General features: G+C 40.5%; 2 protein-coding genes across 2 annotated transcripts in view; one reads left to right on the top strand and one right to left on the bottom strand.

Annotated features, from left to right (window-relative positions):
* Positions 1-2998, bottom strand: part of IKZF5 (IKAROS family zinc finger 5) — a 37069-nt gene extending 34071 nt beyond the window's left edge. Inside the window, exon 1 of the mRNA XM_001376257.5 lies at positions 2867-2998. The gene's annotated coding sequence lies outside the window, so the exon portion shown is untranslated. The remainder of the gene's footprint in view (positions 1-2866) is intronic.
* Positions 2999-3186: 188 nt separating this feature from the next.
* Positions 3187-12583, top strand: part of ACADSB (acyl-CoA dehydrogenase short/branched chain) — a 54795-nt gene continuing 45398 nt past the window's right edge. The window contains exons 1-3 of the mRNA XM_056802888.1: positions 3187-3388; positions 5814-5973; positions 11285-11385. Of these exons, the coding sequence (XP_056658866.1) occupies positions 3341-3388; positions 5814-5973; positions 11285-11385 (309 nt within the window). The 5' untranslated portion in view covers positions 3187-3340. The remainder of the gene's footprint in view (positions 3389-5813; positions 5974-11284; positions 11386-12583) is intronic.

The raw sequence follows: 12583 nt of genomic DNA, 5'->3' as shown, positions 1-12583 counted from the left end.
GATAGGCCCATCACAGACAGCACTGCAGCCTCTGCTATCCCAAACAGCAGGATACAGATTTGTTTATAGTTTTTTTAATAGTCTAGCCCCCCCAACAGTCTGAGTGACAGTGAACTGGTCCCCTGTGTAAAAAGTTTGGAGACCCCTGTGTTAGAGCCTTTCCCCTCTGATCTACTCTGTAGGTACCTAATTATCAACATGTTATCTCTCCAATAGAAAGTGAGCTCTTTGAAGTTAGAGGACATTTTGATCTTTCCTTTTATCCTCTTCACTTTGCATACTGCTGTGCAAATAGTAAAGCACTTTAAAATGTCTGTTGATTGTTTTGAATATAGGGTACCCTTATGTAAAATGTATCACTTTTGCGGATTTATTTATTTCCCAAATCAATGCTTTCCAGCAACAATATTTTAGAAATTGGATTTTAGTTTGTCCCACTTGATGAATGTGTAAAAGCATTCAATAATACTGTAAAATTGATGAAAAATTACTTTAAAAATTAAATTATTCTATCATTTAAATTGATGACTCACTCAATGACCTACCTAAAAGTTAAAACTGACTTTTGAATTCATATTATAAATTAAATTTCTTCACATCAAATTTTTTAAAAGATCAGGCTTGGGATTGGCTCCTCACAAACTATTAAAAAGGCAAGGCATAATATCTATGGAATACCTGTATATCGGTGATCTCCACAGATCCTGTGAAGGGTTATGATAACTTACTGTTCTAAAGCTTCAATCTAATTGCTTGTGATTCTGAGTCATAGGCTGCTTACATTGAAATTTCCTTTCCTACCTGCCAATTTCTCCCTTCTGCCTCAAATCCCCAACCCTTCTTTTGCTCCACCACCCTCTTCCTGGCAATTATTTTATATATATTCTGTATTTAAATTTCTAAATATCTGAAATTTCCCCAAACAAAGAGAATAGAAGCTCCTTGAGGGCAGAGACTGTTTTGCTTTTGTGTCTTCAGCACCTGGCATATTGCCTGGCTCATAGTGTTTAATAAATGCTTGTTGAATTGCATATCTAATTTCCTTGAAAGAAGTATATAATATGGAATTCTTTTAACATATTAGTAGGTTGATGGTCTTGGAGGCTTACTGTGGAAGAAAAATTCATTACATTTTGGTCAACCTACTAAGAAGCTCCTCTGAACTTGGCTAGGGTAGAACAAAGAAAAAAGACAGACTATATAATCCCACAATATTAGAAGTCTTTCCAATTTACAGTCTACCAGAGTTTGTACTATCCTGGAACATCCTTCAAGAGCTGAGGATCCTATCTAGCCATAACAAAAAAACTGGGTAAGTCTTTATGATTAGTTCCATCCTCAGAAATGCTGGGATATGAAAAGCAAAATTGAAAACATTACCCAACCACAAGAGAAAAACAAGGTAACAAAAGACACTTTATATCACGACTTCATTGGCCCTTTCTGCCTCAATTCAATTCTAAATAATATTTCACCTCTGCTGAAAAACATTCTGAGGGCAGAAAGAAAATGCATGCTCATTTCTTGGCTAGGAATTATAAATGTTACCTTTCTCTGATCAAGTAACAATCTAAGAGTTAGGTCTAATTAAAAGAGGAGAAAAACGTTACAGGGCAGGAAAGAGGACTCCCAAGTAGCTCAAAATAGAAAGAGCAGGTTCAATAAGTTTTATTTCCTGTGTACAGAAATTGTACTCCAAAATCTTAATTTCTTCCTCATATAACACTCTTCTTTCATTTCAGGTTCTATCTGGCACAACAGGGAATACCAAATTATCAAGAAGTAGGCAACTGTTCTAGCTAGCCTATCTTTAAATCAAACTAATATTTATTTAGTTAAGGCCAAGTTTATAGAAGGCACACAAATCATCACCCCAAATCTATTCATCTGAAGATTTTAATCTTCCACAAACTCTAATGTTTTGCTGGTCAAATGAAAAAAGCTGGCATTTATATGGTGTTTTAAGGTTTACAAAGCGCTTTACAATATCTTATATTCTCTTCACAACAATAAATGCTCTTATTACATTCATTTACATACAATTTTTTAAAGCATTCTTTCCGTTTATCGTGTGTATCTTATTTGTACATAGTTGTTTACATGTGGTCTCCTTTATCGGCATGGGCGCTCTTAAGAGACTTTTTTTCATGTATCTTTGTATTCCCAAGGTGTAGCACGGTGCCTGCAGGGCACGTAGTAGTAAAAGTTTACTGGCTTGACATCTAAGTAGAACTTGTGCAAAGTCCTTGCTTAGGCTGGGGTGGGGGTGGGGGCGGAAAGAGAAGGAAAATCCCCCTTCCTCTCTTTGCAGAGATAAGAGTGGAATGTTCCAAATATGCTGTCACTTTAAGTGTTTTCTTTTTTCTTTATTTATGAGGGATGGCTCTCTGGAAAGGAGAGGGGCGAGGGCTCTACTTGGAAAGGATGTTAGAAGCAAAACATTTCCATAAACATTAAAACCAGGAGGACTCGGGAGGTTCCGAAGTTTCTCGCAGGTAGAGCGGGGTCCCAGAGACCGAGTGGACTCTAGCAGCAGCCACCTGTTGGACCGCCCAGCAGCCCCTCCTCTTTCTCCTTAGCCTGCGGCCGGCGCCCAGAATGCTCCAGTTCAGTCCACCAATCTTGGTGCTTTCCGCGCTGCGCGGCTCAGCGCTCTCCAGCCGCACTGAGGCAGAGCGCAGCCCCCGGCGCCGGGTCGTGACCTCTCACCTCGGCCCCCTCCCTCGCCCAAGAATGTGAAATGCCAGACTCCCCGCCCTTCCCGTCTCAGTCCCCAGGGAGGCCCCGAGCCTCCCCGGCTCCCTTCCCCTTACACGCGCACACGCACTTGCGGCCCACCCCTCCAGGGCTGGTCCAGTTCGCCCACCTCTTGACAACCGCCCCGAACAAACACCGTCGTCGTCTCTGTCGCCGCTGCCACCTCCACCTCCGCTGCCGTCGATGTCTTCGTCACCGTCGTCGCCGCCGCCGCTGCCGCCATGTTTGTTGTGTTTCCGCTCCCTCCCCTTCCCCGCCCCCCTGCCCTGTCTTCAAATCTCGCGTGAACGGCGATCGCTCGCGCCCCGAGACGCCTCCGGAGAGGGAGTGGGGAAGAACGACTCCGGTAGAAAAACATTCACGGCTTTTTTTTTTTTTAAATAAACTCCTCCTCTCCCCATAAATGTCCGAGCCAGCCTCCCTTGGGAGCCTCAGGTGGGCGGAGGAGCTGCCGTAGGGGGTGTGTACGGGGCGGCTCTTATCAGCCCCTCCCCTTGCCTTGCCTCCTTGTCACCCTCCCGCCTCTCTCGAGGCCCCCTGCACTGGGTCACAGCTAGGGCGATCTAACTGAAGAGAAGCCGAAATGGAGCTGATGACAGCGCAGTTCCTTCGCTTCGGCACGGGCGGCCTGGTGAGTTCCCCCTTGCCGGTCGAGGAGGGAGGGTCACCGTTACTTCTTCGTCCCTGTCCCAAAGCTAACGGACTCCAGGCGCAGTCCGGGAAAGGCCCCTGAACCTCAGGTCCTTTCTCCCCAGTCCTGCCTTCCTCAACCCCAGCCCGGGCTGCCTCCTAGCCCTTTATCCCGGACACCCCCTCAACTATCACCCCCGCTCCCTCCAGCTGTGACACTCGGGTCACAACCCAAACGATCCCCCAAAATGCCGTGACTCTTCGCAAAATCCCCCTTAAAACACGACCCGCCCAAACCCACCAAAATACCACCTTGCTTCTCCAAATCAATAAAAACGAACTCTCCACATACAAAACTCCCACCAAAACATTCATGACCCTCACCCCAAAACCACCAAAAGAGCAACTTCCCCAAACCACCAACAAGGCTTTCCCTCCCCACTCCAAACCACCAAAATCCCCAACACCTAAATAACATGGCCCCTTCCAAACATCTATCTCCTGACCTCCCCAAAGGTCTAAGCATTCCTACCAAAACTCCACCATGAACAAAAACTACCTTCTCCCCCAAACATGAAAATACTACCATCCTTCCCTCTTTGAAACACCACCTCCCTACCCCTAAAACTCCATTTTCCTATGCCCAAAAGTACCCATTTCTATTTTCATCCTTCTCCTCCATCTCTAAACCTACCACTACCTTTCCAAAACAGGTAGGGTGCCTTCCTTTCCCTTCCCTTCTTCCCAGTTGTAAGACCTGAAAGAGGTTAATCCCTCCTGGTCCTCTCTGCTTTTGTCTCTGACCCTTCCAGGGTTGATTCTACCAAAATCAACCCAGATGTCAGGCTTTGCAACTAGCCTCAAACTTCCCTGTTTCCATTACTTGCATATTTGGATCCAATTCACTGTCAGTGATGAATTTTTAATAGTTCTTACATCTGCATTTACCTCCTGCAGAACAGAGAAGGCTGCATTCCTTGGGGAAAACAAGCACAGCCACATAACCAGATTGTCAAAAGGAGGCCTGGAGTTTTCAGTATTTGAAACGTTTGTTTAGCAATGAGTACTTAATAACAGAGGAAGTATAGCAGTGCCTTTTGGGAGGATTTTGCCCTCTCATAGCCATTTAATCATTATTGGAGCAAGAAAAAAGTTTCTAACTTTGTCTTACTATGTACAAAATCAGTTTCTTTTAACCTTTCGAAGAATTAAAATGAATAAATTTATTCCTCTATTTTCTGGAAAGGAATCCATATAATTACTGACAATTTGCTACCCCCTTTTTTTTCACAGATGACTTATTCAGCCCTGGCTAGATACAAGTGATTTCTTGAGATTCTTCTGTCAGGTATCAGACTATTAATTGGGCCTAGCTCCCTTAGCCCCAGTTTCACTTTCCTCCATTTCTGGAAGAAGTGCCAGAGAAGGGCTCCCCCTGTGTTTCATATAAGGGCTGTCAATGCCAAAGCTCCAGATACTGTCTCTTCAGCTTTAACTTTTTTCCACTTTCACTTTTTAAAAGAAAAAAAAAACACCTTTATTTGGAGCCTTCAGAATGCCCAGCTGAGAGGCAAGAGCAGGGAAAGAAAGCACACACAGGTGTGTACACACACACACACACACACACACACACACACACAGTCTTGACAAATTAACTGGAGTGGTTTGCTATTTCCTTCCCCAATGTGTATCCTTTTACAAATGAGGAACTGAGGTCAATAATGATTAAATGACTTGCTCAAGGTCACACAGCTAATAAGTTTCTAAAACCAAACTTGAACTCAGGGCTTCCTGACTCTGCCCTATCCACTGTACCACCTAGTCTTCCCCATAATATTTTTAGTCTGTCATTTGGCATGTTTTTAGCTAAATAGAGCAACTCGGGATTGTTTTCCACTACACACTTCAGTAACTCCTGAAGGTATCTCTATACTGCTGAGGCCTTTAGAAAGTGAAGTCATTCACCCAAGGTCACAGTGGTTTTTAAGTATCAGAATTAAAATTTATTTTACATTAAACCTATCAAACTTTCTACCACAGAATAAGAATGAATCATCAGGAGAACATTAAACTATGTGCAAGAAGGCAGAGAAATTTGTTTGTTTTTTTGTTTTTCAATAGAAGTTTTGGATAGAAAACAACAAAATAAAGTTTTGAAAAATATTTCCTCAAAATTCACTCATTTTGAAATCGCTCATTTATCAGTGATTAAATATCGCACCATCATATTTATATATGATAGAAAACAAAAAATGATGGATGGAAAAAGTTTAATATTTTTCAGCTATTAGATTACATACTATATTATGCTCCCTCATTGCTATGAAGGAGCTATGAGAAATGTATGAGTCAATGTGAATTCCTTTAATAAACTTTTAATGTAAAACTTGTTTGTTTTGTTTTGTTTTTGGTGGGGCTGCCAACAGCTAAGAAGAAATTTCCTGACTTGCCTGTCTTCTTGGAAAACTCCTCCTTGTTTTTTAAAATCTTCTCAGTCAGAAGCTTTAGATAGCATACCAAATAATGGGGTAGTATTTGCTCCACTTCAAACATTTACAGAAGAGGAAACAATGATTAAAAACATGGGTAAGTGTTTGCTTTTAAATTTTCCATTACATAAGCCAATTGTATAATTAATCTTTGTTTAATACTACAGGTAGTTAGCTTCCATGTGTTGTGGACTGTTTTTTAAATCTTTTGACCAAAAATTTTTTTTTTTGTTTAGAACTAAAATGAATTTGATGGTTCCAAGTCTCCAGTCAATAACATACTATCAAATTAGACAACAAATGTTCATTTAAATACTCATTATAAACCAGAGCTTTATGTTTTTTTATGGTAGGACTCCAATTCATATTTAAGAAAATGAATTAAATTTAATAGTCTTTAGAGCATATAATATTTTCCATGATTCCCCTTAACTTGAAAATGTGTTTCTTAAAGGAAGTAATTTTGAGGGCAGTGAAATTAGAAAGTATTTGCTCAACATATGCTGACATCCTTATCATCCAATTTTACTGTGAAGTTTCACATATTATAGTTGAGATTTTCTCCTATTTCTACCACTTGGAATCATGATTTCTGTAAGTCTGAAAAACTGTATTGAGCAATCCCTAAGCATTTCTAAAGCATCTGCAATGTGGCTAGCATTGTGTTAGACTTTGGGATGCAGATAACAAGAGTGACAGGTCCTGCTCTTGAGTTCTGGAGGAGATGCAGTATATTTACAGATAAGTATATATAGGTTATGTATTAGATAAATATAGTCATTAGGAGAAGGGGGAGGAGGTATAACTTAGGGAACCTAGAAATGCCTCATAAAGAGAGTAGAGTAGCATTTGAGCTGAGCCTTGAAGGCTGAACATTCCATGAGGCAAAGGTAAAAAAGGAGGACATTGCAAGCATGGGAGAAAGTCTATGGAAAGACACAGAGACCCAAGATGGAGTGTAGAGTACAGGGAGGTCATTTTGACTAGAGAATAGCTTGTATGAGGGGGAGGAATATGTATTAAATCTGGAAAGGGTGTTCTGCCCGGTTCTGGTTCAGATTCCAAGGAGGACACACACACATGGTAATGCAACACACAAGAGGTACTTTATTAACCAAACTATAGCTTGGGGCTCAGCCCTAAAAAGGTGGCTGGCCCTGAGTCTGGGGTTTGCAGGCTTTTTATACACTTTTGTGGTAGAGGAAGTGCAGAGGAATTCCTGGGGTGGGGTGGGGAAGGGAACAGGAACTCCTGGGACTGGGATTCTTATCATTTCCTGGAATATCAGGAGGGGGAGGGACAAGGACTCCTGGGGTTAGGGTCTTTATGGCTCCTGGCATATGTCAGGAGGGGGAGGGACAGGGACTTCTGGGGTCAGGGGTGTTATCAGTCCCTAGCACATTCCAGGGTATGGTAACTGGTTCTTCATTAACTTAACTGAAGGGGCTCTAGGGGCAGGGGGTCAGGGAGAAAATAGGTTCCTGGCCTGGTCCTTCATTCCCTACTTCTGCTGTACATGAGGAACCTTCCTCATGCAACCGTATAATTATAAGGGGATTCAGCAGGAGTCAGGGTTTGATAATGCTGGCGAAGGACCATTAGCTGGACAGTAGTTATGCATAGAACAGATTCCTTAACTAGCCCCATATGAGTATGATCAGTATCATGAGGATGTAAGGGAGCAAAGGAATTTCCCTGATAATAGTCTACCCTAGTTTCTGGGGGTGTGATGCCCATGTCATCTCCCCCCTCTACAAATATCTATGGAAAAGGGGCAATGGTCTCAGTATTCTGTAGTTTCTTCAGAGCTGAGAATGGTTATAGAGCTGTCCCTGCCTATTGTCAGGAGAGAGATATTGACTGTAGGCAATGTCCAGGGCTTCAGGCTAGAATAGTTGCCGAGGTTACAGGGGCATCTGGGTGACTCTCATGAGTGCTTTTACTCTAGAAGCAACTAGAAAAGTGACAAGGTTACAAATGCAAGGTCCACATATCCCACAGGGGAGTAGCCAAAACTTGAACAGGAAAGGAAAGTCTGTGGGCACAGGGCCTTTAGGGGAGTGTCCTCAGTGAATGCCTGGGTCCTAGATGGGGACCTGCCTGGAGATCTGAAGAGATCTGAGCTGAGAGAAATTCTGCTTATCAGCAATTAAGAATTTCCATATACCTCAAACAAGCTTTTCTGATCATTTACACTCTCTAAGGATTCCTTAAAGCCTATGAGTCTACATTATAACAGTTATTCTTACATATTTTGGCAATAGTTAATTTATCACAATTTAGTCACAAAACCTGAACAGGAATGTTGAATTAATTAGGTCTACAGTAAATACAAATCAGGGCTAGATCAAATCCTGGCCTTAGGTCATCTGAAGAAACTAAGACAAGATCAGTCAGGAATCTCCCTAAGAATTTCAGAAAAATTCCAGAATCATTTGTGATTTTCCAAAACCACATACATCAATTCTAGATATTATCCCTAAATTAAAGATCCATTTATGAGAGCAGAACATCTATCTGTTCTCTTTCACCTCCTCTCTCTCTCTCTCTCTCTGTCTCTCTTTCTCTGTCTCTCTTTCTGTGTCTCTGTCTCTATCTCTCTCTGTTTCTCTGCCCCAAAAAGTAACGGGGAACTATTGAACCGTCTCATGAAGAAGAGTAATATAGTCAGACCTCTGTTTTCAGAATATCAATTTGCCAGCTATATAGAGAAAGGATTAGAGTGGAAAGAGATTGGACACAAGGAGATCGATTGGGAAGTTGTTTTAAATAGTCTAGTTAAGAGATGATGAGTGTACCATGTGTTTGAGTGTATGATGTAAAAAAATAGAAGAGATGAATGTAAGTGCTATTGAAGTGATTGAATTCGGAAGATTTGGCAGCTAAGATAAGGAGATAATGGGGCTCAGATGCACTAACCAAGGGGAGGCCCAAAAGGCCTGGGACAGTCTTATGGACTTAGCCAAGGTGAAGTTCCTGGCCAAAGAGCTGGTTACCATAATCCTCAATTTCAGATTGGACATAATCTACCTCGTTTATATCTGGATCCTTTTAATCCTGGTTTATTTCTTTGGCTGACAATCAAAAATAGAGACAGAAATGTGTAATGGTTCCTCTGGAAAGGATGGGTAAAAATTGGGGAAATATGCGACCAAGAGAGAAAAAGGAGGAAACATTTACCCCAGTGTCTAGTCCTTACTATATGAAACTTACCAAATTGTTAAATCATGCCTCAAATAACATCTCCAAAGCAGATGATATCCAGACCTTGATTAAGGATACCTTGGATACTTTAATCTGAGTATCTGTAGACAGTTGTATCAAAACAGCACAAAAAATATGCCAAACTAGATAACTTGATCCTTGTTTACAAATTAACCCTGGAGACTTTATGCTAAATTGATAAGTATTAATAAAGAAAAGGAAAGAGAGAAATCGGGTTTCTAGCCTTTCTAACTTAAAGTAAGATCGGGTTCCCAATTCCAGCCTGGCAAAGTCCCTAATATGCCTCTGCTTGTCAAAAATGGCTACCTAGATAAGCCAGCCTGGACAACTCAGAGAGAGCTTCTGCAACAAGCCCAGAGTAATAGCAGAGAGAGGCTGGCTTTTCAAGCTCCCTCTAAACTCTACCCCCCACCCTTCAAGTGGCCCATGGCCTCAGTCCCCATACGTCATATCTTCTGGCCTCCATGGCTTCCACCAGCCAAGAACCTGGCCTTCCACATTGGCAAACTCAAGACATGTGACTGACTCCTATGGCTACTTGTGGTAAGTCTTCTGGAAATGGACTGGGTTGGAGGTCCTCCAGATATTTAATTCACACTCTTAAAGAGATCAATACTTGTGGAACATTCCTTACATAACCCCCAAGTCATTAAAACAAACTTTCGTCTAGTAAATAGTGCTGAGTGTCAGATTTTCAGAGTAAAGTATTGTAGCAAGAGACACCCATAATTTTTTTTTAAACTGAAGATAGGCAATGAGAGGGAAGCTAGTTTAGTACCTCACCTGCTTTTCAGGAATAAATTTCCCATAGTTGGGAAGCTCTCAAAATACAAAAAGCACATGTAGATGACAAGGGACAGAGTGTCATCTTTTTCCACTCAGTAAGAGAAGAGACAGTTTATTCATCATTAAGCCTCCCTCACTTTCGGAGGATGTCATTTAACCATAAGTCTATCTCAGTAGATATTTGTTGTTGCAAAACAATTTCTCCCTGGCCAACCTTGCCCCTCCTTCCACCCAATGCTGTGCTGAGATAAATGATGACACAACAATTATATGCTGTCAAGTTTTTTGCATGTAGTCCTTCTTTACACACAGAATCTTGTTTTTCCTTTGAATGTATATCTTCATAAGATACCAGTGGCACAATTACAAATGTGTAATTTAAAATTGAATTTTATCTGCTTTATTTCATTTTTTTACATCATCTTAACAACTTTATTGTGAAGTTAGACTTAGAAATATGGCAATGGGGACAATCTTAATGGATTGTTACTGATGTTAACATGTGAAAATTTGCTTTGGCCCTTTCTAGAGAAACATCCATACTGAATCAACCCAAAAAAAGATATAATTGTTTAGGGGGTTTTGTCCAGTATTACAGATAATAGTAAATAGTCACCCAGCTTATGTTTCAAAATAGTTGAAAGAGCTAGACTAACCATTTCATTATTAGATTATTTTAAAGGCTAAATTGAATTGAATACAAAACAACACTTAGTAAACTTGCAAACCCTTCAAAAAGAAAAAACAAATTCCAAAGGTAAGAATGGTGAGTGAAAGACCTTAAGTTGACTCCTGTTCAAAAACTTGAAAGTCACTGAAGGAATAGTGGTATCCTCAACAGAAAGACAAATAAGGAGAAAGGGTGGGTTTGGAAGGGGAGGGATTATGAGTTCTTTCTAGTATATGTTGAGTTTGAGGTGCCTATGGGACGTCCAGGTGGAAAAGTGTAATAGATAGTTGGTGATGCAAGCCTGAAGCATAGAGGAGAAGATATAGATTTGGGGATCATATGCATAGAGATGATAGCTGAACCCCCATAGGAACTGATGAGATTGACTTCTAAGAGAGAGACTGTAAAAAGAAATGAGTGAAAGGGGGCCAGAACAAAGAGCACCTACAGGCAATAGGACATAGATGATGATCCTACAAAGGAAACCACGAAGGGTCAGTCTAATGGGCTGGAAGTTAACCACAAAGGAGTAGTATCCTGAAAATATGGAAAGAATAGAAATATCAGGAGAGAGTGGCAAACAGGATAAAAATCATACCTGTATAAATATTTTTTAAAAAACATTAATATTTGATTCATCTAGATAATGCACTGTAATCTTGTTTTTTCTATTAATATGATAATCTCTTAGGAGATGAATAGATTTCTTCTTTTTTTTCTCCTACAGTTAAAAAATTTGCAGAGAAAGAAATTGCTCCTTTGGTACTAGCAATGGATGAAAATTCACAAATGGACAAATCAGTAATAGAAGGATTATTTCAACAAGGGGTATGTGTACACACACACACACACACATAATTTACATATGTATTTCATAATTTTGTTTCAAAGCAAAACTCATTTCAATATGAAACTATATGCATATTTTAAAAATGAGGAACTTTAGCAATCATGTATTTTATTTTCATTTTCTTTAGGTCCAAGATCCTGCCTTATATTTTCATATTCAACAATAACTTTAAAAATGAGAATCATCTTGTTAGTATAAATACTTCTGCACTATAAGATTTAACTGAAAGAAAAAGGATATAATTGCTTTAGGTATTTTTAAGGAGATTTTTAGACATTGGTGATTCTCTTCTTTCATTATTAAAATGGTGTACAGAGCCCTCACTTCATTCAAGTTTGTATTATACAAATTTAACTTTAAGTAAAGAATTCTGAAAAAAATCCACATTCCCCCCCCCAAACCCCCAAAACTTCACTGTACAATACTGCCTCTCTCTGTCTCTCTTTTTTTCTGTCTCTGTGTCTGTCTGTCTATCTGTGTGTGTCTCTTTCTCCCCTCCCCACCTTGGCTTGGCACTTCACAGCCTCACCACCAAAAAAAAGAAAATGCCCTAAAGAAAAGGAAAACTTTCCAGGTGAAAGTAGAATTTGTATAGGAGACCTTTCCCCTGATCTGCCCACCCACCCTTGTGTTTGTGTGTCGAAGCCCTTGCATATTTGTCTTCAGTCTGTCCTGGGCCCGATGGATAGATTGTCCTCTCATATATCCCAGTGTCTGGCTCCCATGTCTGGCTGACTTGTGTTCTTCCTCTAGGGGTCCCCCATGTGGCTGACCATGGCCTTCTAGCCCTACATAGTTCTCCTGATCCTGCTTCTCTTTCCCTGCCCCCTTCATGTCCTTAAACTGTGCTCTGTCTCCTTTCCTCTCTCCACATGCATTCTCTCTCCACAAATTCAAATACATCAAAATGGCTATCTGCATCACATAAAAATTGTTTTACATACCAGATCCATAAAGCAAGAACTGTCTGTGTTCTGCTTATATCTCTTATATGGGTCTTTGAGCTAGCCCTTTTGATTCCATTGTTTGCTAGCACAAAGAGAGAAGTAAAAATCTTACAGTCATTATTTGCCTTATTAGTATAGAACAGAGGAATTCACATAGCTGAACTATCATCCTAATTATTTTTGGCAAGTTTTGCAGAACTAATTTCAAAAGGACCAGAAGTAGTTTTGT

This window comes from Monodelphis domestica, chromosome 1 (assembly GCF_027887165.1).
Source record: "Monodelphis domestica isolate mMonDom1 chromosome 1, mMonDom1.pri, whole genome shotgun sequence".
In the NCBI taxonomy this organism is placed as follows: domain Eukaryota; kingdom Metazoa; phylum Chordata; class Mammalia; order Didelphimorphia; family Didelphidae; genus Monodelphis; species Monodelphis domestica.
This window is presented reverse-complemented; position numbering and strand designations above follow the sequence as displayed.